The 25897-nt window shown below is 45.7% G+C and overlaps 2 protein-coding genes across 6 annotated transcripts in view; one reads left to right on the top strand and one right to left on the bottom strand.

Annotated features, from left to right (window-relative positions):
- ranbp10 (RAN binding protein 10) overlaps nt 1-16374 on the bottom strand; it is a 190192-nt gene extending 173818 nt beyond the window's left edge. Inside the window, exons 1-4 of one of the 2 annotated variants that reach the window (XM_070897955.1) lie at nt 15500-16374; nt 15378-15401; nt 14709-14820; nt 14565-14617 (exon numbers count right to left, since the gene is read on the bottom strand). In XM_070897955.1, the coding sequence (XP_070754056.1) occupies nt 14565-14617; nt 14709-14820; nt 15378-15401; nt 15500-15749 (439 nt within the window). In that variant the 5' untranslated portion in view covers nt 15750-16374. The remainder of the gene's footprint in view (nt 1-14564; nt 14618-14708; nt 14821-15377; nt 15402-15499) is intronic. The other variant, XM_070897956.1, reaches the window with a different exon arrangement.
- tsnaxip1 (translin-associated factor X interacting protein 1) overlaps nt 15922-25897 on the top strand; it is a 137666-nt gene continuing 127690 nt past the window's right edge. For 3 of the 4 annotated variants that reach the window (XM_070897951.1, XM_070897950.1, XM_070897954.1), the window contains exon 1: nt 16458-16733. In XM_070897951.1, the coding sequence (XP_070754052.1) occupies nt 16498-16733 (236 nt within the window). In that variant the 5' untranslated portion in view covers nt 16458-16497. Of the gene's footprint in view, nt 16368-16457; nt 16734-25897 lie in introns of those variants that run through there. The other variant, XM_070897952.1, reaches the window with a different exon arrangement.

Here is a 25897-nt window from a genome sequence, read left to right as displayed (position 1 = left end):
TCTCCTTATGTGGCTGAGTGTCAAATTTTTTGTCTTACATAATACTCCTATGAAGTACCTTGGGACATTTTACTATGTTAAAGACACTATATAAATACAAGTTGTTGTTGTAAATATTAAAACGTTATTGTTTTCCTATGTAGCTGTTTTTTTTCTGATTGGTTAAGTGTCTATGTGCTTCTGCTTTTTAATTGGTTATGTTTTACATTCTAATTGGTTAACTCTTCTCCTTTCGAAGGCTTCTGAGTCCCCCATCTCGTTCTACATGGAGCCACTAAACCAAAACATAAAGTCACCATGATGGTCCCCCACCAGAATAAATTTCAGCCCTGGAAAAAAAAAATGACGATAACTAACAATGACAATTACCCACCAGATGCAAGTTTGGCATAGCTGGCAGAATTTCTGCCTCAGAATCAGGTGTGGGTTCAAACTCCAATCCAGAAATTGAATCTATGTTAATATATTTTGCTCTCTTACTCCCACTCCCTTCACCCCATTTAGCAGGTGTGTATACACAATATCCCAAGCAGAGCAGGGATCTTGGCCAACACTACTCCATCAACTAAATACCATAAAAAACAGATTAATTGGTTATTCATCTCATTTGTGGTGGGTAGGAAATCTTGCTGGGCTCAATGTAGTTACTGTGGCGCCTACATACCAATCACTGCACTTTAAATTAATTTATTGTTCAATGCTCTAGAACATTTCTGACAAGCAATAAGGTGCTAAATAAATTCACATCTTTCGTCTGTGAACCATGGCCCAGCCTTCTTCTCAAAAAGACACAGACATGAAAACACCTTAACCCCAGCATTATGCTCTCTCAGAGCTAGTAGCAACAGAACACTTGCAGAGCCATGGGCAAGAAAGTGTAAAAATTAGATTTCTTTCCATAACATAATGCCGAGATGCAGTCCAGCCAGCTATTGTATCCATCCATTTATTTACTTCATGCTTTTATTTCAGAGGTTTGATTTGTATTATAATAAATATATTCCAAAATTATCAATGGCATCTTTTGTATATTTGATATCATAAAGCAAAATTTAGTCACTTTGACTCATCAAATCGGTAATAATAAGCAATGACCAAGGTTTTAAATTCTGTATGCAGTTCCCCCTGCACATAGGAAGAAATAAATGGGTGACATAAATACTCTATGAATGGTGTTGAAAAAGCAAGAAGATGAATGAAATTGAGGTTTTTAGCAGAGATGACACTCAACATATTCAATCATTGCAGAGCAGCAGACAATGCAAACAGAATGCTGAACTATATAGCTAAATAGTAAAAGTACATGGCAGAGGAAGTCATTCTCAATAACGCTCTGATTAGACCACACTTTGAGTACCCTATTCAGTCTGGTTCACCCCAGAAGTATGGCTAGGGAGGGGGATGGCTTTGGTCTTGCCGATGTTGACCAGGAGAAAGCTGTGACTTACCCAGAATCTGATGTCGGACAATTAGTCTGACTGCACAGAGGATGTCAAGAGGTTAAGAAAGGTACAGCTGGCTTTATCGACATACGTGTGAAAGCTGACCCCATACTTGTGAATGAATTTGCTGAGCAGCAGCATGTAGATGAGAAAAAGGAAGGGGCGAAAGATAAGATTCCTGGGGATCCTGGATGTGACAGTGGGAGGCGATGGTGGGGGGGGAAGAAAGAGGAAGAGAAGGCACTGCTAGGGATGCACTGACTACTTCAGTTTCCTCTGAAGTGCAGACAAGTACTGCACACATGTAGTTATGTATGTTGGAAGTGCATGTGCAGTAGTACTCAGCATTGCACAAGGAACTGGAGTGCCAAGCATTTGTGCCTCATCTCATCTAGCCCCACAAACACATACACACATAGGGCCCAAGTTTCGGGCTGCGCCGTTTTTCGCGCCACAAAGTGCGCCTATAAAAAAAACGTACCTATTCTCCGGCTCCCTGCAGGCCCTCTGGAGATGGGCGCGGCGCAGCACGAGCTGTGGGGGGTGGAGCCAGAACCCTGCGCTGAAAACAGTGCCGGGACCTTTGCACAGGCGCGGTACAGTGGGTGCCTCCCACGCCCAGCTCCTGCTTCCTCCCGACCCGACTTGACTCCCGCTCCCCGCCCCCCTCCGGCCCCGCCACCCCCATCGGATCTCCGCTTCCCCCGTTCCCGACCTCCGCTCCCGACGCACCCCCCCCCAACCTTCCCCCCGACTGACCTCCGCTCCCGACCTGACCGCCCCCACCCCCCCTCCAGACCTCTCCAACCCCGCCCTCCCAACCGACCTCCGCTCCCGACCTTCCCCCCCACCCCCCGACCGACCTCCGTTCCCGACCTCTCCCGCCCCCCCGACCGACCTCCGCTCCCAACCGGTCCTCCCCTACCCCCAACCGACCTCCGCTCCCGACCTTCCCCCGACCGACCTCCGTTCCCGACCTCTCCCGCCCCCCCGACCGACCTCCGCTCCCGACCTCTCCCCTCCCCCCGACCGATCTCCGCTCCCGACCTCTTCCCCACCCCCCCTCCCCTCCCCCGACCGACGCTCCTGATTTCTCTCTCTCCCTCTCTCTCTCTCCCCTCTTTTCCCCCCCCTCCTCCTCCTCCTCCTCCCCCTCCCTTCTTTTCCCCCCCTCCCTTCTTTCCCCCCCCTCCCCTCTCTTCCCCCCTCCCTTCTCTCTCCTCCCCCCCTCCTCCTCTCTCCTCCCCCCCTCCTCCTCCTCTCTCTCTCCCTTCTCTCCCCCCTCCTCCTCCTCCCCTCCCCCCTCCCCTCACCTCGCTGTCAGAAACACAGACACGGACAGACAGTGAGAGAGATACATACAGATAGACAGAGAGATAGAGATATTGATAGAGACACACGGAGGGGGGGGGGGGAGGGCGTCCCAGCACGCTGCTGGAGGACTCCCGGTGCTGCAGTCAGTAAGTAGAAAATGTTTTATTTATTGATTTTTTTTTTTTAATTGATTTTTTATTAATTTTTTTTGATTGATTTATTGATGTATTTATCATTTATTATTGATGATGGCTCTTTTTGTAAAACTGAAGTGTTTAATGTTTATAAACTTCCCTTTAAACCCCCCCCCCATTCCCTACGCCGGATTTTGTAAGTGTAGACAAGGTTTTTCTGAGCGTACAAAAATCTACACTTACTCCATTCTAAGTTAGTTTGGAGTAAGTTTTCACTGCCTAAACTTTCAAAACATGCGAAAGTGGCCGGACACGCCTCCTTTAAAAAAAAAATCTGTTCCAAACTGAAACTGTTCTAACTGACTAGAAATGGAGGAAACTAAATGCCGAGAATTGCAATTTCTAAGATACTCCATTCTAAACCAGTTGCTCCAAAAAAACAGGAGCAACTCAGGCCGAAACTTGGCCCCATACATACTACACAAATCTACTTACTAGCTCAAATCTATCAGCCAAGAATAACTGAGATCACATGGATCAGTAATTAGCTTATACATGATTCAAAAAGTCATGAAATTAATTGGTTTCGGAAGTCTAATTACACTCTACCTAGAATCAACACAAAGTGAAACCTGTTGCATATCACCACTTTGCAAAGGTTTCACTGCCAATGGATTAGGCATTAATTTGCCAATGCCATACAATGAATCTGTTGTGAAATTCCTATCAATACTAGCATTAACTTAATGTGTGATTATTTATATAACACAAGTTGTAGTTCTCTCCCTATATTCTTTACTGTAATAAATATAAATTATTTTTTTTTTTTTTAAATGTGTTTTCTGTAATGATTACACTGCAACACAATTCAGTCCTTGGCTTAGTTTTTTAAAAATTGGAGGCATTCTCAGTCAAAATGTGATCATAAACACACAACAGCATTCTTAAATGACAGGTAAGGTAAGCACATTGTTTATGGAAAACTAAATCATGTAGCTCAAAGATTCGATCCGCAGTCTGATCTGTTAACTGATCTCAGTCACAAGGGTACTGCTCTTGCTCTGTGTCGCTGGGCTAGAGCGGGAAAATGAATCACCAGGGTTCCCACTCCTGATCATTGATCAGTAGCTAGCACTCTGGAAATGTACCTCAATGCAAGTCAGCACCTTTAGGAAAAGACAAATTGGGGGAAATAAAAACTGGAAGAGGGGGAAAAACACATTAACATTGACAAATTATAAAAAATAAAATGTAGGCTTTGATCACAATAAAATGTAGACAATCCAATGGATACTGTCAGAACTGCTTGTCCCAACACTTTGGCTATCATGAATACAATTTACCCCAAAATGTTGGGAGGCAAAAGATACGATGGCAATCAAGGCAGCCTCAAATGAGACAGCAAGGAACAAGAAACAACGTAAAGTAAAAGGAAAGAAAACTGAGTAATGCACTACTGAAGTGACCTTACGACTACAGTTCAGAGCCTCTAAAAGACCAACAAAAATGTTCACCTATATAGCATCTTTAATATAAAAGAGGCCCATAGCACTTCACAGGAGTATGAAAAATGGACATAAACTCTTAAACTCTTAACTGAGTCAAAGAGAAAGCGAGAGAAAAAAGGAGAAAAGGAGGGCTGGAGGAAGGTGGAGTTCGGGTAGGCTGAAGCCATGGAAGGATTTAAAGATAAACTCAAGGATTTTAAACTTAAAGCATTGGGAGATGAGAATAAATATAGATCAGTAAGAAATAGGATGATTGGGAAATGGACTTGGTGTGAAATTGTTGCATGCAACAGAGTTGTGGATACGTTAAAAGTTCATGGAGGGCGGGAGGATATGAAGTAAGCAAGAACAGCATTGGAGTAGTCGAGTCATAGCTGACAAAAGTACTTACAAAGGTTTCAGCAGCTGGAGATCTGAGGGCACAGCAAAGACAAGATACGTTGCGGAGATGGATGTAAGTGGTCTTAATGACAGAAAGATGTGGGGTCTGAAGCTTACGGTCGAACACGTAATCAGTGTTGTGAACAGTCTGGTTCAGCAGGAGAGTGTGCCTGGAGAAGATATAAAATCAGCCACAAAGGTGCAAGGTTTATGTCAGAGGCCAAAGTTGATGGCTTCAGTCTTCCCAGTGTTTAGCTGCAGCATGTTAAGACTCATAAAAAGACTGAATTGCGGATAAGAAGCAGGACAGCACAGAGGCAGTTTAGACAACTGGTGGAGAGATTTGGCTGGGAATCATTGGTGTCCATGTGAATGACACCTGTTGTGTATGTTACTAAGGGCAGCATGTAGATGGAGAAGAGGCCCCAAGGATAGATATTTTGGAAGTGACAGTACGCAGGTGGGAGGAGAAGCCATAATCAGAGATGCTCTGGCTATATTCAGGCAGCTAGTAAGTAGTGAGGGGCAACTTCAACATGTTGCATTTATATAGCACCTTTAACATAGTAAAACGTCCCAAGGTGCTTCACAGAAGCGTTATCTGACAAAAGTTGACGCCAAGCCTCATAGAAAGGAGGCACAATGACAGTACAGAAGGGACTAAGAGGGGTAAAGAGAAACAATTTTTAAAAAGGGAAATGGAATCCTGTGGGGCTGAACAACGAAGGAGAGATACTGGTCATAGGTCAACAGAGTAGAATATTGCAGAAGTCAAGGAAGGGCAAAGCAGCATGGGCTTAGTCACAGAAGATTTTTTTTTTAAAATGCAGCTTTTCCAAAAAGTCTTATTTTAAATTGAAGTTTGAATGTATATACTGAATGAACTAAAATAAAGATGCCTTTGTTATTAAAAGTGGGCTAGCACTGACATGAAAGAATCTTTTTCAGAGACCAAACAACTTTAAAATCGAGATGTTGCTTAATTGGGAGCCAATATAGGTCAGCAAGCACAGGGGTGATGGGTGAACAAGCCTTGGTGCAAGTTAGGACATGGGCAGCCAAGTTTTGAATGACCTCAAGTTTATGTAGGGTAGAACATGGGAGGCCGGCCAGGAGTGCGTTGTAATAGTAAAGTCTAGCGGTAACAAAGGCATGGCTGAGGGTTGCAGCAGCAGATGAGGGGAGGCAGGGCGGAGACAGGCGATATTACGGAGGTGGAAACAGGCTGTCTTAGTTATAGTGTGGACATGTGGTCGGAATCTCGTTTCAGGGTCAAATATGATGCCAAAGTTGCGAACAGTCTGGTTCAGCCTCAGACAAATGTTAGGGAGAGGGATGGAGTCAGTGGTTAGGGATCAGAGTTTCTGGCAGGGACCAAAGACAATGGCTTCAGTCTTCCCAATATTTATGTTCATCCAGTACTGGATGTCGGGCAAGAAATCTGACAATTTAAAGACCGTGGAGGGGTCAAGAAAAATGGCGGTGGTGAGGTAAAGCTGGGTGTCGTCAGCTTATGTGTGGAAACTGACATGTGTTCGGGTGATGGAAAACTAATCAGATTCCTGCTTGCTGCTTGTAGCACTTTAGGAATCTGCTTTACTCTTCTGCAAATGTAGACTCAAAGGCTCCAATTTGTGACATCCGACAGCAAAATCCACCCTAATCAAACCAGGGAAGTGTACTTCCACAGCAGATCTCTTTCCCTAGGTGAACAATCACCAGACCCCCAGTCACCAGTTTCCTAGCTAAAAGAAAATGTGGGCACTGGACACAGAGATGGCAGAAATGGATAGTCAGTAGCCACAGACACTATGGGGCAATATCAACACCCCCATGACGGACAGTGATTAAACTCCCAAAAAAGGGAACGCATCCCCAACCCACTGCATACACGCCCATTGACAGTTTTACGGTGATGGATTGCGAGGCACTTCACTATATTTAACTCCAAGACTGTGGGAGCCTATTTAAATTTAACAGCTACCAGCCAGATTTCCCAGGGTCCGGGAAACTTGGCAGTGAAAGGTAGGCGAGAGCGGTTGGATCAAGGCGGCGAGTGCTTTTAAAGCACTCCTTGTGGGCCAGGAACAGATTCCCCCCCAGCCCCTCAAGCAAACATTCAGCTTCCCTTCTGCCGATGGCAGGTGCTCTCTTTCCCCCGCTGCGATTGGTAACCTACGCCCTCCAACCCTCAATCGGCATCCCACACCCCCAAACCTCCCACCTGCCCCATGGTCGCGATTGCTGGGGATCGTTCCCCAGAGTCCCTGTTTGCACACTCCTACCCAGTTTTCCTGACTGACAGCCGGCCAGCCTGACAATTTACCAAGCAGTCGGCAGGAAAAAAATTATAATGAGGTTCTGCCATTAAATTTGGCAGGACCTCCATGTCCCTGGCCCTGCTGGGTCACTCCCCCTCTATCCATATCCTCCCCACGAATATTGGAGCGTTTGTAAATGGTAACAAAATGAAACAGAGCAAGTAGTAGACTTTGAGAAAGGTAGTAATGATGTCCCCTGTATATTGCAATTGAACCATCAACAGCAGCTCTGACTTTGGCAGCTGCACTGCAATATAAATGCGACATTACTACTGCTAGAGAGAATTGATTTTCCAAGGCTCCAACAGTGTCAGCAATTCTGCTGTCATCAAGTGTAAAAAGTATTGCCAATGGTGCCCGCAGCCATTGTTTTTACTGGCTTCAAATGGAGCTTTGTTGGCTTCTACAGACCTTTCCAAAATGGGCATAGATGAATCTCTAAGGATCACAAAATTAAAAGTTGCAATCTTGATTTTCAAATGCTTTCACATATGCTATGTTTCTGCAGTGCTGGCATACCTTCACTACAATGTAAAAAGAGAGCAGACTCCACTGCAAAGAGGACATGAAATACATTCAAAGCTCGGTAACCAGATCATTGTATACCTGATAAAAGCACAACATCTAACAAATTCCAATCAGAGTATGCACACAAGTCTCAATTTTTGATTATTCACAATGCAGTTTTAAAGACACTGAACACAAAGATAACTAATCACGGTTGTAAATGGTTGTAAAAACCCATCTGGTTTACTAATGTCCTTTAGGGAAGGAAATCTGCCATCCGTACCCGGTCTGGCCTATATGTGACTCTAGACCACAGCAATGTGAATGACTCTTAACTGCCCTCTGAAATGGCCTAGCAAGCCACACAGTTGTAACAAACCGTTAATAAAAAAAAAACAGACGGATCCCCCAGCATCAACCTAGGCACGACAAAGGTACACCCAGCCCAGTCGACCCTGTAAAGTCCTCCTCATTAACATATGGGGACTTGTGGGACAACTGGGAGACCTGTCCACAGTCTAGTAAGACAAGCAACAGCCTGACATAGTCATACTCACAGAATCATACCTTTCAGCCAACGTCCCAGACTCTTCCATCACCTTCCCCAGCTATGTTCTGTCCCACAAGGAGAGGGTGGCACAATGGCATACAGTTGGGATGGAGTGGCCATGGGAGTCCTCAACGTGAAATCTCATGGCATCAGGTCAAACATGGGCAAGGAAACAGTCTGCTGATTACCACCTACCGCCATCCCTCAGCTAATGAATCAGTACCCCATGTTGAACACCACTTGGAAGAAGCACTGAGGGTAGCAAGGGCACAGAATGTACTCTGGGTGGGGGACTTCAATGTCCATCACCAAGAGTGGCTTGGTAGCACCACTGCTGACTAAGATGGCCGAGTCCTGAAGGGCATACCTGCCAGACTGGGCATCTGGCAGGTGGTGAGAGAACCCGAGAGGAAAAACCTACTTGATCTCATCCTCACCAATCTACCCATCGCAGATGCATCTGTCCATGATAGTATTGGTCAGAGTGACCACTCCACAGTCCATGCAGAGACAAAGACACATCTTCACATTGAGGACACTCTCCATCGTGTCGTGTGGCACTACCACCGTGCTAAATGGGATAGATTCACAACAGATCTAGTAGCTCAAAACTGGGCATCTGTGAGGTGCTGTGGACCAGCAGCAGCAGCAGAATTGTATTCTACCACAATCTGTAACCTCATGGCTCAGCATATCCCTCACCCTACCATTACCATCAAGTCTTGGGATCAATCCCGATTCAATGAAGAGTGCAGAAGAACATATCAGGAGCAGCACTAGGCATTCCTTCGGCCACCTGAGGAAAAGAGTGTTTGAAGACCAGGCCCTCAAATCTGCCACCAAGCTCATGGTCTACAGGGCTGAAGTGATACCCGCCCTCCTGTACGGCTCAGAGACATGGACCATGTACAATAGACACCTCAAGTCGCTGGAGAAATACCACCAACGATGTCTCCGCAAAATCCTGCAAATCCCCTGGGAGGACAGACGCACCAACGTTAGCGTCCTCGACCAGGCCAACATTGAACCAATGACCACACTCGATCAGCTCCGCTGGGCAGGCCACACTGTTCGCTTGCCAGACACGAGACTCCCAAAGCAAGCGCTTTACTCGGAATTCCTTCACGGCAAACGAGCCAAAGGTGGGCAGAGGAAACGTTACAAGGACACCCTCAAAGCCTCCCTGATAAAGAGCAACATCCCCACTGATACCTGGGAGTCCCTGGCCAAAGTCCTCCCTAAGTGGAAGAAGTGTATCCGGGAGGGCGCTGAGCAACCAGAGTTTCATCGCCGAGAGCATGCAGAAATCAAGTGCAGGCAGCGGAAAGAGCGTGCCCTTTCCCTCAACGACTATCTGTCCCACCTGTGACAGGGACTGTGGTTCTTGTATTGGACTGTTCAGCCACCTAAGGACTCATTTTATATATATTTTTTTTTTAAAAAGAGTGGAAGCAAGTCTTCCTCAATTTCGAGGGACTGCCTATGATGATGATGACCTAAAAATGAGGTGCCACCCTGGGGAAGCTGCCACACAGGACCACATGCATACTAAACAGGCGAAACAGCATGTTTTAGACAGAGCTAAGCAATCACACATCCTACAGATCAGATCAAAGCTCTGAAGTCCTGCCACATTCAGTCATGAATGGTGGTGGACAATTAAACAACTAATGGGAGGAGGAGGATCCATGAACACTCCCATCCTCAATGATGGCAGAGCCCAGCACTTGAGTGCAAAAGTCAAGGCTGAAACGTTTGCAACCAGAATTGCAAACCATCACAGAAGCCAGTCTTCAGCCAATTCAATTCACTCCAAGTTATATCAAGAAATGGCTGAGCCCACTAAATACATATGGGCCCTGACAACATCCTGGCTGTCGTGCTAAATTGTGCTCCAGAACTAGCCCCAACTCTAGCCAAAATTGACGGCTTTGGTCCAAAAATGGACAAAAGAGTTGAATTCAAGAAGTGTGGCTGCCCTTGACATTAAGGCAGCATTTGACCGAGTGTGGCATCAAGGAGCCCTAGTAAAATTGAAGTCAATGGGAATCAGGGGGAAACTCTCCACTGGCTCAAGTCATACCTAGCACAAGATGGTTGTGATTGTTGGAGGACAATCACTTCAGCCCCAAGACATCACTGCAGGAGTTCCTCAGGGCAGTGTCCTAGGCCCAATCATCTTCAGCTGCTTCATCAATGACCTTCCGTCCATCATAAGGTCAGAAGTGGGGATGTTCGCAGATGATTTCAGTGTTCAGTTCCATTCGCAACTCCTCAGATAACGAAGCAGTCCATGCCCGAATGCAGCAAGACCTGGACAATATTCAGGCTGAAGTAACATATGCGCCACACAAGTGCCAGGCATTGACTATCACCACTCCTTGACATTCAACGGCATTACCATTATCAAATCTGCACCAACCATCAACATCCTGGGAGTCACCATTAACCAGAAACTTAACTGGACCAGCCACATAAATACTGTGGCTACAAGAGGAGGTCAGAGGCTGGGTATTCTGCGGCGAGTGGCTCACCTCCTGACTCTCCATAGCTTTTCTACCATCTACAAGGCACAAGTCAGGATTAGGAAGGAGTACTCTCCACTTGCCTGGATGAGTGCAGCTTCAACAACACTCAAGAAGCCTGCTTGATTTGTACTCCATGTACCAACTTAAACATTCACTCCCTCCACCACCGTATGCACTGCAGCAACTCGCCAAGGCTTCTTCAACAGCACTTCCCAAACCTCTACTGCCTAGAAGAAGGAAAAGGGCAGAAGGCGCATGGGAACATCATCACCTGCAAGTTCCCCTCCAAGTCACACACAATCCTGACTTGGAAATATATCGCCATTCCTTCATCGTCGCTGGTTCAAAATCCTGGAACCCACTTCCTAACATCACTGTGGGAGTACTTTCACCACAAGGACAGCAGCGGTTCAAGGCAGCAGTTCACCACCACCTTCTCAAGGACAATTAGGGATGAGCAATAAATGCTGGTCTTGACAACGTCACCCACATCCATGAACAAAAAATAAAAGTAAATTAAACTTTTAATGAAGGAGGATGCTGTGCAACAGATGAAAAAAAATCACTATTCACTTTGTTAAAAGATGTGGCTACTTTATCAACAAAGTATATTATAACTCAAAAGTACATTATAACACAAATTTATTCCTGAAGACTGTGACCAAGAATTAACTTCTTCACACCACCACAAACAGAATCCATCTAAAGCTCCTGAGATTTGTAACCTTGAATATGTGTTAAAATAACTAGTAACATACTCATGTTAATGATGCAAAGCATTATTTGTTAAACTTATTGCGTATTATTTTCAAAAAAATTCCTTCTACATCTCTTCACCACGTGAAACGCAATTGCAAACACTAATTCCATTCCACATGACAACCTTTGACCTATTTTGCAATTTGATATTCTGTTGTACATGAATGATCATGATGCAAGATTATTCAAAGATTACTCAACTGTTGGGACCCAAAACAATAACTTAATCTTTAAATTGTCACAATATCCTACTAAAGGCAAACAAATTATTTTGTACTCTGTACAATGATTTGAAACATAAATTTATGGTAATTACAAAAGAACCAGAGGAAAGATGAGGAGAATGTTTTTACGCAGCGAGTTGTTATGATCTGATTGCACTGCCTGAAAGGATGTTGGAAGCAGATTCAATAGTAACTTTCAAAAGGTAATTGCCAAAATACTTGAAAGGGAAAAATTGATATGGCTATGGGGAAAGAGCAAGGGAGTTGGACTAATTGGATAGCTCTTTCAAGGAGCCAGCATGAGCATAATGGGCCGAATGGACTCCTTCTGCACTGTATTATTCTATGATTCTAAGTTAAACAAAATTTATTCCTTTCATTATTAATTCCACTGCCCCACGTGCCTGCGCAGATTGAACCATGTGGTGCATAATCTTGGTTTTCTGATCAAGCTAAGTTTCTCTTCTTAATATACATCAGGTCAGATGTCAAATCCACATTTTCCGACCTCCACAAAACTGCCCGCTTGCTATCCCTCTCCTTGCACTGCTAAAAACCGAACGCATGCTTCATCACCTCAGGAATTGATTCCTTGGCTTGCTCTAATAAGCCCCCACATGCATCTTTCATAAGTACCAGTTAATCCAGAACACTTGTGGCCCTTGCCACCACTTGCCTCAAGTCCTGCACAGCTATCAGCCCTCCTCTTGTCCAGCTCCATCAACACCTTACAGCTGTATGCTCTAAATCACGTCCTTTATTCCTTTGATTCCACATTACTGCTCTCTCCCCACTAGAGGCCAAACTTCCAGCCATTATTCTTGCCCTTGCCCTTTGGATCCTCAACTAAAACACTTCGCATTTTCTCTCTCTCTTCCTTTCAAAATTATACCTTCATCTTCTGTTCCACCTCAGTTAACTCCTTATAATTCTCTTCACTATCTTGTGAAAAGCTTAAGTGATATTCGTTTCTGCTCTAAAAAGTCATCTGCACTTCCTGAATGACCCTGTAAGTAAATCCTGGTGTTCCAAAGCCATATGGTGCAGGTAAATGACCATGCAAGTAAAAAGCCATCTGGTGCAGGTTCTCCTTCAAGATTAGAAGATTATGGGGAGATTTAATAGGTGTTCAAAATTATGAAAGGTTTTGATATAGTAAATAATAAACTGTCTCCACTGGCAGGAGAGTCAGTAACCAGAGGACACAGATTTAAGTTAATTGACAAAAGAATCAGAGGGGATTTAGTGTGGATACGTTATCGGAAAGTGCTTTGATAGGGGTATCACAATTAGTTTAATCTCACCCTTCCCTATTGTTGCTATGTCTGGTTTCCTGAAGCAGAAGTTTGGCTCCCCGTCAGAGTAGAAAACCTGGCCAATTATTTTTTTCCCTTCTTGACCTCAGTATGCTCAGCGAGTTGTTATGATTTAGAATGCACTGCATGAAAAAGTGATGGATGCAGATTCAATAGTAACTTTCAATGGGGAATTGGATATACTTAAAAACAAATAATTTCTAGGGCTATGGGGAAAGAGCATGTGAATGGGACTAGTAGGACAGCTGTTAAAGAGCTGGCACAGGCACTATGGGCCAAATGGCATCCTTCTGTGCTGTAAGATTCTAGGTCCGATCTAAAGTTTGCATGTGAGATGGTATGATAGTTCAGGCACGACACCTAACCTTTACATATTGAGGTCAAGAAGGAAAAAAATATAATTGGCCAGGCTTTATACTCTGAATGGGAACCAAACTTCTGCTTCAGGATTCCAGACATAGCAACAATAAGAAAGGACAGGATTAAATCAATTGTGATACCCCTATTATAGCACTTTCAAATAACATACCCACACTAACTCACTGACTAGATTCACACATCAAGGGTAGTCATTTGGGCTATCTGATAATTGTCAGTGTCCATGGAATCATAGCCAGCATGAGTCGTCCACTTCAGGGGAGGAGAGGGAGAAGGTGGTTCTGTACAGCAGCTTTGTTACATTTGATAGAGTTACGAATTTTGGAATGCCAAGTGTTAGGTGAAAAACTAGTAAATCATCAAGTCAAAACTTAATTTAATCATCGCCTAAATTCTGGAAAAATACAAGCAAGAGATACATAGCTAACAGGCAGGTATTTTCTCTGCTGCCTCTGAATACAACTACAATCTCTTGGTTTGTAATCAGCCATAAAGATTGTGGGTTGTCCGAATCTGACAGCTTCTCATTTTTAGCAAAGATATTTTACTGATCACTATTAATTTGGTATGGCACCTTCAAAATTTAAAAGACCACAGCAACTGGACAAATAGTAATGCCAAGAAAAATATTGTACACATGTACTAATGCGTATATTTTTAAAAACAAATATTAAGTTGATTCCAGTTTTTAAAAATGCCATCCTTTTACTGTGGGTATGTGTACATCACATTGCATAACTTCGAAGAGAAAATAGTGCAGCCACACTGTGAATAGCTTGGATCGAGATAGATAAACCATTAATATTTCAAAAATGCTGATATCGTATTAAAAAACACACACACAATTCTGCCTATCAGCCGCCTCTCTGCTGCAAAGACTGATTCCCAATTCCCTGCAATGCATGCAGCTATCACGTGATTGTATGCTAATAATGTCAACAAATGTACCAGGAGCGGGCACGTGACCACGGTCCCTGTTTTACTGGGTTTGGAAAATCGAGAAAGAAATTATATTTTAGAGATTGATCCAGGCCATAGGAACCTTCAGGCACGAAATCAGAATAAAAACACGCACTAACTGTGCTTTCCAGTGAAAAACACAAACACAAATAATCTGCAGTTGTTTTGATTATTTTGTACTCAAACCATGTATTTCTCCATGTCTTTAAATACCAACAATTACACAACCGTGACTTACTTACCCGGCAGCCGGTTCATATTGACACCCTGTGCAGACAGTCCGATTCCCATATACCTACGAACAATGAAAGCTGCAATTATTAAGGAATCGTCCACCGCCATGAGAGTGTCACGTAATGTCAGAGAGTCGGCAGCAATGGACTTACCCATCTCTGCCTTTGCTAACGATCTTCACCTCGAAGTAATATATGCCACAAGCAGCGGGGATCGGGTGTGTTGCACGAACCGATGCAGCATCTTTGTGATTTTTTCCGTGACCTGATTTAACAAAAACAATAATCACCTTCGGAAGCACCTTACGCAATTTTAGCAGCTAAATTATTCAAAGCCGACAGCTTTCGCCATGGAATTGCGTCAGTGTTAAAGCAGAGGACCCATAAAGGAACAAATAAATTACATTTTTTTGTAAATCAATCTCAACACAACAGATGTCGAAACATTTAATGTATAAATATACTACACACGCGTATATAGAAGCGACTACATAGTCAGATGACTACAAACAAAATTGTTAGTTTTAAACAATACAAGAAGCTCAGCCAAAAAAGGATGTTTATTTTAAGTAACTACAAAATATGATACTACACTGCCACCATTGAGACGATCTGCACTTTGTTGCTCAGAAATCATTTGGTAATCACTTCAACAAGCGGGCACAGCGCCAGAAATGGGGTACATTTGACAATCGCATATTTAGAAAGGGGTGATTTTATAAATTATTAAAATTACAACATCTTAAAATAAAATGAAACATTTTCAGGAGCCACAAACAGAAGAAATCAACCAGTGACGTCAATCAGCATTAAGATCATTACCTGTCACGGTGCCAATCATCGCCTCTAAACGGACAGAAAAAAAACATCACTTATTCACAACACGATCGTCTGTCGGTTACCCTTTTTTACAGGATTAACCTAGATTATTCCACAGAGATTACCTTTATAGTGAACACGGAGATTGTTCTGTGACAGTCCGATATAGTTGTACTTGTCCTTCGGGCTCCACGATCGAGGCAGAGGGGTCTCATCTTCGTTCACAGCTGGGTACAGGCGCTTTAATCTCTCATTTAACTCTTTTTCTTGATAATTCAGCGCGGAGTCCCCGTGGTTTGAAGCTCCAAACTCAGCCATCTTGGATCCTATTGTGTATATATCCCGGATAACGAACGTATTATACAGGCAGCTCATTGGTTGCCGCACCTTTCGGGGCCACGGTGCTGCGCGCTAAGACCGACGGAGATTGGAGTCCAGCCGCTTCGACCGGTGAGCGCTGTCCAAAGGAGTCGTGACTACAACTTCCGGGGTGCGCCGCGCCAACAGTGCGATGCGTAAACACGCCGACTCAGCGATTGATTGGCTGTCGGGGACACCCGAACGTCTTGCGGAGGGGTGAGGGGAAGAAGGTTCTCTGCCGCCAGGTATGCTGAGACTTGTAGTTCCTCCCAAACTGTCAAATCAAGATTTTCGGAAAGCGCGATTTGAGAAAATCGTCGAGAGGAATCGCTGCGCTGCTACTTCAAACATTTTACTGAGTCGAAGAGAGGGCGCGGAATTAGGGCAAGCTCGTCGGCAACGTAAGAACGAGTCTTCCTCACCACCTCGGAACAAAAGACACTCCAACACCCACAAGGCGTCGCGGACTGAGCGAAAAGAAACGGTCGGAATGTGCGTCGGACCGGGTTAGCGACGCGATTTTAATCCCAATGTCAACACCTGGAGACTATAAGCCCTGGCCTCCGCTTCCTTTGGGGAACCGTGTTAAATAAATCTCCCCAGTTGCACAACTGTCAATCACTGGGATCGGCGGTACGAAAGGTCAAATTAATATTCAGATTATTTGATGTCAAATAAAGTCATTGAAAAAAACAATGACTCCAAGTGATGGATAGCGTCCCTCGGCGTTTACCAGTATATCATTTTCACTATATTAAATATAATGTTGAAGTGCCTGCCGGCTATAGGTGGCTCTCGCTTCTCTATGACAGGCACCAAGGTAACGAGGGGTCCTAACCGTCGGGGGCCTTCAGGTGTCGCCATGGTAACGGCTTGTACACAACAGCTGGTCAGACGGGCTGAGATCCAGCGACTCCTCTCTGGGCTCCGCGCTTTGTTTGCATTAATTATGTCTACGGGTGTTGCCGGCCGCCTGAAGACACTCGCTCCGAACCCACGGTAAGGCTTTAACCAGAGAGTTCTGGGAACAGGCGGGCGATTTAGGCCGCTGTGTTGGGGCGTAGCAGTCTAGCAGATGGTGCAATGTGCCGTTTAGCAGCACAGCAGTCCAACCGATGCCGTTTTCGATGACTGGTTTGAACCGATCAGCCCCTACAGACGGGAGGAAAGGCGGCCTGTGCTCGCCTGCACTGTGCTTTAGTTTCTGAGTCCCGTTGCCATCCCAACGGTTTCTCCGCCTCTCAACACTGGTTGAGGTGTCTGAGTATCTGCCTGAGAAATGACCGGAGTTGTGGGGCTTTACATACATCTAGATCACAGTTGCACTGAGGCTGACGATTTCTGTATTGGAAAGTTTACATTTATTTCCGTGCGAATTTTGAAAGTCCGTTTAAAAGTTGACCGCCAACATTTTCCCTCCCCCGCACACACACTGAGGGGGCAGCGGAGCAAAGCACTGAGATGGTCATGGCCGTTGATCCCTTTGACAGCGCAGGCTCCCCCATCACAGCCCGCCAGATCAAAATCTGGACCAACAGAGACCCCCTCCTATCCTTGATTAAGAAATGTGGCCTGACTGGTGATTGGGCGCCCACACACTGAGCATACCCCGAGGAGGTCAGACCATTTCACAGACAAATGGATGAGCTCTCCATCCAAGCCAACTGCCTACTATGGGGCAGCCAGGTAGTCATGCCCCAGAGGGGCAGGGAAGCATTCATCAGGGAACTCCACAGCGAGCACCCAGGCATCGTGCTAATGAAGGCCATTGCCCGGTCACATGTATGACTCAGACCTGGAACACTCTGTTCGCAGGTGCACAACGTGTGCCCAGCAGGGAGGCCCCACTCAGCCCATGGCCCTGGTCCACCAGGCCATGGTCACGTATTCACGTGGGAAAAATGGTCCTCATTGTTGTTGATGCGTACTCGAAGTGGATCGAGTGCATCATATTGAATTCGTGCACGACATCCACCACTGTGGAGAGTCTGCGTGCGGTCTTCGCGGCCCACGGCTTGCCGGACATCTTGGTTAGAGACAACGGCCCGTGTTTCACTAGCTACGAATTCTGGGAGTTCATGTCGGGTAATGGCATCAAACAAGGACCCTCCCTTCAATGCCGCCTATCGTGCCTCCTGCTGGCCTATAGGTCCCGACCGCATTCGCTCACGGGAGTCCCGCCCGCGGAACTACTCATGAAACGTACACTTAAAACTCGGCTGTCCCTCATTCATCCAGTCCTGTCAGACATTGTTGAGGGCAAGCGCCAGTCCAAAAATGAGTGCCATGACCGTAACTCAAAGGGGAGATGTATAGAAATCGATGACCCTGTATTTGTTCTTAATCACGCTTTGGGGCCCAAGTGGTTTGAGGGCACTGTAATTGGCAAAGAAGGGAATAGGGTCATCGTGGTCAGACTTAACAATGGACAGATATGCCGCAAGCATCTGGACTAAGTAAAAAAAAAGGTTCAGCATGGACACTGAGGAATCTGAGGAAGATCATGAGATGTTGCCCACACCACCGCCAGTGAACAAGCAACAAGAACATTCAGCAGCATGCACAGTCCCTGCGGCCAGCCCGGACAAGCCGGAATCACCACAGGTGACAGAGACGCATGCCAAAGCTCAACAACCAGAGCCCCAACTGCGGCGCTCCACGAGAGAGTGTCGACCGCCTGAAAGACTTAATCTTTGACCCCATAAGACATTGGAGGGGCGGGGGGGGGGGGGAGGTGATGTCATGTATGTAACCTTCATGTAACTGTAACCTTCATGTAACAATACTGCATACTGTATACACCTAAGAAATGCACATCTTGGCCGCATAGTGTCACTTTGCTCAACTGATAGCATTCCCAAGTCTGAGTCAAAAGGATGTGCAGTCAAGCCACTCGAAAACTTGTGTACACAACCTAAGCTGTAGCTTCATTGTCACGAGGGAGGTAATACCTTTGGATGAGATGTTAAAGCAAGTAAGTGCCTGTGCAGGTGGATGTGGTATTATTCAAAGGACAAGGAATTGTCCCTGTGTCCTGGCAAACATTTCTCCCTCAACTTATACCACCAAAAATAAACTGATTTGTCATTAATTTCATTAGTTTTTAAGGCTTTGCTATTACAAAGTATTTACAGCACAGAAACAGGCCATTTGGCCCAATAGGTCTATGCCAATGTTTATGCTCCACACAAGCCTTCTTCCGCCCCTCTTCATGTAACCTTATCAGCATATCCTTCTATTCCTTTCTCCCTCATGTGCTTATCCAGCTTCCCCTTGAACGCATCTATGCTATTCACGTCAACAACTCCATGTGGAGCGACCAACCACTCTCTGGGTAAAGAAGTTTCTCCTGAATTCCCTTTTGGATTTATTAGTGACTATCTTATATTTATGGCCTCCAGTTCTGATGTTGCCCGTAAGTGTAAACATCATCTCTATGTCTACCCTGTCAAACCCTTTCATAATTTTAAAGATCTCTATCAGGTCACCCCCTCCGTCTTCTCTTTTTTTATGAAAAGATCCCAGCCTGTTCAATCTTTGCTGATAGGTATAACCTCTCCGGTCTGGTATTATTCTGCAAAATCTTTTCTTCACCTTCTCCAGTGCCTCTCTACCCTTTTGATAATATGAAGACCAGAACTGTTCACAGTACTTCAAGTGTGGTCTAGCCAAGGTTCGATACGAGTTTAACATAACTTCTCTGCTTTTCCATTCTATCCCTCTAGAAATGAACCCCAATGCTTTGTTTGCTTTTTTTTATGGCCTTATTAACCTGTGTTGCTACTTTTAGTGATCTGTGTATCTGTACCCACAGATCTGTAGAGTATGTAGCCTCCTTATTCTTGCTACCAAAATGTATGACCTCACACTTATCTACATTGAAGTTCATTTGCCAATTATATGCTCATTCTGCAAGTTTATTCATGATTTCTTGTATTTTGTCGCAGTCTTCCTCTAATAACTACACTCCCAATTTGGTGACATTTGTTTCTGTGTTTGCCGTCGTAATAACAGTGATTACATTAGTTTGTGAAGCATTTTGGAAAATGCCGAGGTTGTCAAAGATATTACAGGAATCTAAATGTGTTCTTTCTTTATAGCTCAGTGCCCAACTGAGTGATGCATTTACCCTCTGACCTCTTTTGGAAAGCTGGGTTAGTCTTTAAACATTGAATTTCTGAAAAATTAGTTTAGACAATTGGTATGTTAGTTTTATAGGAATATGTGGATTTTTCTTCTCTATCTTTAAGACAATCTCAGGTTGAATCAGACTGTTCATAACCATGGCATCCTATTTGACCCCAAACTGATCCTACTCCCACTCTGACCTCTCTGCCCTCGGCCTCCTACACGAAGCCAATAAAGCTCAATGCATGCTTGAACAACAGCGCCTCATTTAAAGTTAGGCACTTCACAGCTTTCCGACCTAAACATTGAATTCAGCAACTTTAGATCATAACCACCGCTCTCATTTTCTTGGACAGCAGGTGTTGGTAATGTGAAATAAAAACAGAAAATTATAGAAATATTCAGCAGAGCAGGCAGCATTTTATGCTTTTATTTCTGATTTCTAGCATCTGTAGTATTTTACTTTAGTCCTACCTCATATACTCACAAAGGCTTTAAAGTGACTGTCACATAATTCCTTCGCTCATAACATCCTCTGCCATCGCTCCCTTCCTCAACCCATCTTTTTCTAATCATTCATGGGATGTGGGCATTGCTGGCAAGGCCAGCATTTATTGCCCCTCCCTAATTGCCCTTGAGAAGGTGATGGTGAGCCACTTCATAATCGCTGCAGTCTGTGGTGAAGGTTCTCCCATAGTGCCCCAGTGACGACGAAGGAATGCCGATTTTTTTTTTCCCAAGTCAGGATGGTGTGTAACCTGGAGGGGACCTTGCAGGTGATGGTACTCCCATGCACCTGCTGCTAGGTGGCAAAGAGGTCGCGGGTTTGGGAGGTGCTGCTGAAGAAGCTTTGGCGAGTTGCTGCAGTGCATCTTGTAGATGGTACACTCTGCTGCCACGGTGCGCCAGCAGTGGAGGGAGTGAAAGTTTAAGGTGGCGGACAGGGTGCCAATCAACCACACTGTTTTGTCCTGGATGATGTCGAGCTTCTTGAGTGTTGTTGGAGCTGCATATCCAGGCACGTGGAGAGTATTCCCATCACACTCCTGACTTGTGCCGTGAAGATGATGGAAAGGCTTTGGGGAGTCAGGAGGTGAGACACTCAACACAGAATAACCAGCCTCTGACCTGCTCTTGTTGCCACAGTATTTATGTGACTAGTCCACCAATTAAGTTTCTGGTCAATGGTTACCCCCAGAATGTTGATGGTGAGGGATTCGGCTATTGTAATGCTGTTGAATGTCAAGGGGAGGTGGTACGACTCTCGCTTGTTGGACATAGTTATTGCCTGGCACTTGTATGACACAAATGTTACTTCCCACTTATCATCCTAAGTCTGAATGTCATCCAGGTCTTGCTGCATCCAGATAACTGCTTCGTTATCTGTAGAGTTGCGAATGGAACTGAACACTGTGAAATCATCTGCAAACACCCTCACTTCTAGCCTTATGATGGAGGGAAGATCATTGATGAAGCAGCTGAAGATGGTTGGGCCTAGGACACTGCCCTGAGGAACTCCTGCAGTGATGTCCTGGGGCTGAGATGATTGACCTCCAACAACCACAACCATCTCCTTTATGTTAGGTATAATACCAACCAGTGGAGAGTTTTCCCCCTGGTTCCCATTGACTTAAATTTTACTAGGGCTCCTTGATGTCACATTCGGTCGAATGCTGCCTTAATGTCAAAGGCAGTCACACTCACCTCACCTCTGGAATTCAGCTTTTTGTCCATGTTTGGATCAAGGCTGTAACGAGGTCTGAAGCCAATATTGAATAAGCAGAACCCAAACGCTGAATCAGTGAGCATGTTATTGGTGAGTAAGTGCCACTTGATAGCACGTCGACAACACCTGCCATCATTTTGCTGATGATTGAGAGCAGACTGATAGGGCAGTAATTGGCCTGATTGGATTTGTCCTGATTTTAGTGCCCAAAAAAAAATACCTGGGCAATTTTCCACATTATCGGATAGATGCCAGTTTTGTAGTTGCATTGAATGCTTTGCTAGATGCAAGGCTAGTTCTAGAGCACAAGTCTTCAGCACAACAGCTGGGATGTTGTCAGGGCCCATAGCCTTTCCTGTATCCAGTGGGCTCAGCCATTTCTTGATATCACGTGGATTGAATCGAATTGGCTTCTATGATGGTTGGGACCTCAGCAGGACGCCAATATGGATCATCCACTCGGCACTTCTGGCTGAAGATGGTTGCCAACACTTCAACCTTGTCTTTTACACTCACGTGCTGGGCTCCGCCATCATTGAGGATGGGGATGTTCATGGAGCCTCCCCCTCCTGTTAGTTGTTTAATTGTCCACCATTCACGACTGGATGTGGCAGGACTGCAGAGCTTTGATCTGATCCGACGGTTGTGCGATTGCTTAGCTCTGTCTAAAGCATGCTGCTTTCTGTGATGTATTTGCAGCCATGCTCTGTACCATGTAATTACATGTAATAGCCAACAGATGGGGAAAGCCTGGGAGGCACACATTACTGCACCTCGTGCTGCCTGCTTATATAAAGTAGGCTCCCACTGCAGTGCTCACTTTTGGAGTTTACATTAAACCTAAAGGTCACAAGGTGATCAGCTCCAACATGGGCGACGTGTGATTTATTATAGTGATAAGCATACGTATCAACTGGCAACGAGAATAGGATACTAACACGTAGCTATGGCCACCATTGACTACATCAAGCGATATTGCATCGGGGAAGACTGGGATGACTTCATTTACCGGCTTTGTCGCGAAAGACTAAGAGGGAGCCGCGAATGTCAGCAAACGCAGGGCCGTCCTCCTCACGGTCTGTGGATCACGGACATACGCATTGATCAAGGACCTACTGGCCCCGACGAAACCGCTGAGAAAAGTTACGAAGAACTGTGCGAGCTAGTTCGAAATCATCTAAAACCAAAACGCAGTGCACTCATGGCGAGGTACCGTTTCTACACCCACCGGCGCGGAGTAGGCCAAAACGTGGCAGCGTTCATCGCTGAGCTAAGGCGTCTTGCTGGGCCATGCAAATTCTAGACAGTTCTTGAAGAAATGTTAAGAGACTTCTCTGTTTTGGGAATCGAGCACGAAGGGATTTTCCGCAAATTGCTAGCGGAGGAAGACTTGGACTTAGCCAAAGCCACCCTGATTGCTCAGGCATACATGGCCAGAGAGGAAGAAACAAAGCTACTCTACTCACAACTTCGGAATCACCCGGAGCCAAACACCGTGAATAAGCTAAATTTGTCGTCAGACAGGAGAAGTGCCCCCAGCTGGGCTAATGCAACCTCTGCTCGACCTGAAATGACTCACTCACCACAACAATGGACTAATGCGAAGAGATCAGTACCTGCGAATGCAAGTCCATCAGCAAGCTGTTGGTGCTGTGGAGGGGCTCATCGTGCAAACCAGTACAGGTTCAAACAATATGTCTGCAAGAATTGCTCAATGATGGGATACCTCCAACGAATGTGTAAACATGCTACAACTCCATACGTAGTGGAGGATGGAAGGTCAAGCATAGATCTTGAGGATCGCGCAGAGATGACCGAGGAGGAAGAGGTTCATGGGGTGCACGTGCATGAAGTGCACACCTTTACCAACAAGAGTCGCCCGATTATGATGAACGTTAAACTGAACGGCATACCGGTACCGATGGAACTGGACACGGATGCGAGCCAATCGATCATGAGCCAGAAGGCCTTTGAGAAGTTATGGGCAAACAAGGTACATAGGCCCAAGCTGAGCCCGATCGACGCGAAGCTGCGCACCTACACTAAAGAGATTATCCCGGTCCTCGGAAGTGCAATGGTTCAGATGCTGTATGATAGTTCTGTGCATAAATTGCCACTATGCATTGTTCCCGGTAACAGGCCCACACTGCTTAGCAGAAGCTGGCTATGGAATTTTAACTGGAAATGGGGCGATGTAAAAGCATTATCGTCGGTGGTGAAAGCCACGTGTGCGCAGGTCTTAGACAAGTTTCCCTCACTGTTCCAGCCTGGCAATTCACCTCAGCCCAGACCCGAGAGCGGCCAGAGCGGTCCCTTACATGATGCGGGAGAAAGTAGAAGTCGAGCTAGATCGGCTTCAGCGCGAAGGCATTATATCGTCAGTGGAACTTAATGACAGGGCCAGTCCCATTATCCCCGTTCTTAAAAGTGATGGGACAATTAGAATCGAGATTATAAAGTAACCATAAACCGAGTATCGTTACAGGACCAGTACCCACAAACCAAGGCGAAGGATTTGTTCGCGACCCTGTCGGGCGGAAAGCTGTTTTCGAAATTGGACCTCACCTCGGCGTACATGACCCAGGAGCTGGCGGAATCATCCAAGAAGCTGACGTGCATAAACACACACAAGGGGCTGTTCATATACGACCGGTGCCCCTTCAGGATCCGTTCAGCGGCTGCGATCTTCCAACGAAACATGGAGAGCCTGCTGAAATCTGTCCCGGGAACAGTCGTCTTCCAAGACGACATCTTGATCACCGGACATGACATTGACGAACACCTCCATAACCTGGAGGAGGTGCTACGCTGACTAAATTGAGTAGGTCTAAGATTGAAACGAACCAAATGCATCTTCTTGGCGCCAGAGGTGGAATTCCTGGGAAGGAAAATCGCAGCAGATGGCATCAGACCCTCAGACTTCAAGACGGAGATGCTCCAGAAGGCCCTGAGACCAGGCAACACGACGGAGCTGCGCTCGTTCCTAGGACTACTGAACTACTTTGGTAACTTTCTGCCTGGGCTGAGCACTTTGCTTGAACCATTACATGTACTGCTCCGTAAGGGTGATGATTGGTCTGAGGTAAAAATCAAGAAATTGCCTTCAAGAAGGCCAGAAACTTATTGCGCTCAAACAAACTATTGGCACTGTATGATCCCTGTAGGCATCTTGTTTTAGCGTGCGATGCGTCATCCTTCGGGATCGGGTGTGTGCTTCAGCAAGCGAACGTGTCAGGTAAGCACCAATCTGTAGCGTATGCATCCCGCAGCCTTTCCAAGGGGGTAGAGCATGGTCGAAAAGGAGGCCCTAGCTTGTGTGTACGTGGTAAAAAAGATGCACCAGTACTTGTTTGGCCGGCGGTTCGAACTAGAAACCGACCACAAGCCGCTCATGTCGTTATTCTCTGAGAGCAAAGGCGTTAATTCCAACGTCTCAGCTCGCATTCAGAGGTGGGCATTAACGCTGTCCGCTTACAACTACACAATACGCCACAGATCAGGCACTGATAACTGCGCAGATGCGCTCAGCCGGCTCCCGCTCGCCACCACCAAGGGTGAAACGGAGCAGCCCGCAGATCTGGTCATGGCCATGGAAGCTTTTGAGGGCAAAGGGTCACCCGTCACGATGCGCCTGATAAGAAGCTGGACCAGCCAAGACCCACTGGCTGTCCCAGGTGAAAAACTTATATTAAGTGGAAACTGGGCAACCACGTATGGAGACATGCATGGCGATTTTAAGCCGTTTCACCAGCGCAAGGACAAGTTATCCGTTCAGGCCGACTGCATTTTGTAGGGAAATCGTGTAGTCCTGCCCAAGAAGAGCAGAGATTTATTTGTCCAGGATCTCCATAGCACACACCCCGGCATCGTAATGATGAAAGCCATTGTGAGATCGCACGTGTGGTGGCCCAGCATCAACGCAGACTTAGAGTCGTGCATACGTCGGTGCAACACGTGCGCGCAACTCAGCAACGCACCCAGGGAAGCCCCCCTGAGCCTGTGGTCCTGGCCCTCCAAACCCAGTCCCACATCCACGTAGATTACGTGGGTCCCTTTCTAGGAAAAATGTTCCTAGTTGTAATTGATGCTTATTCTAAATGGATTGAATGTGTTATAATGTCGTCCAGCTCATCCACCACCACAATAGAGAGCCTTCCCACAATGATCGGCAACCGACATTCTTGTTGGTGACAAAGGACCATGCTTTACGAGTTCCAAATTTCACGAATTTATGTGCTGTAACGGCATAAAGCATGTCAGGTTGGCCCCGTTCAAACCAGCCTCCAATGGCCAAGCTGAACGGGCAGTA

Source organism: Pristiophorus japonicus, chromosome 13, assembly GCF_044704955.1.
Source record: "Pristiophorus japonicus isolate sPriJap1 chromosome 13, sPriJap1.hap1, whole genome shotgun sequence".
Taxonomy (NCBI): Eukaryota; Metazoa; Chordata; class Chondrichthyes; family Pristiophoridae; genus Pristiophorus; species Pristiophorus japonicus.
The sequence above is the reverse complement of the archived record's forward strand: the minus strand, read 5'-3'. Positions and strand labels throughout refer to the sequence as shown.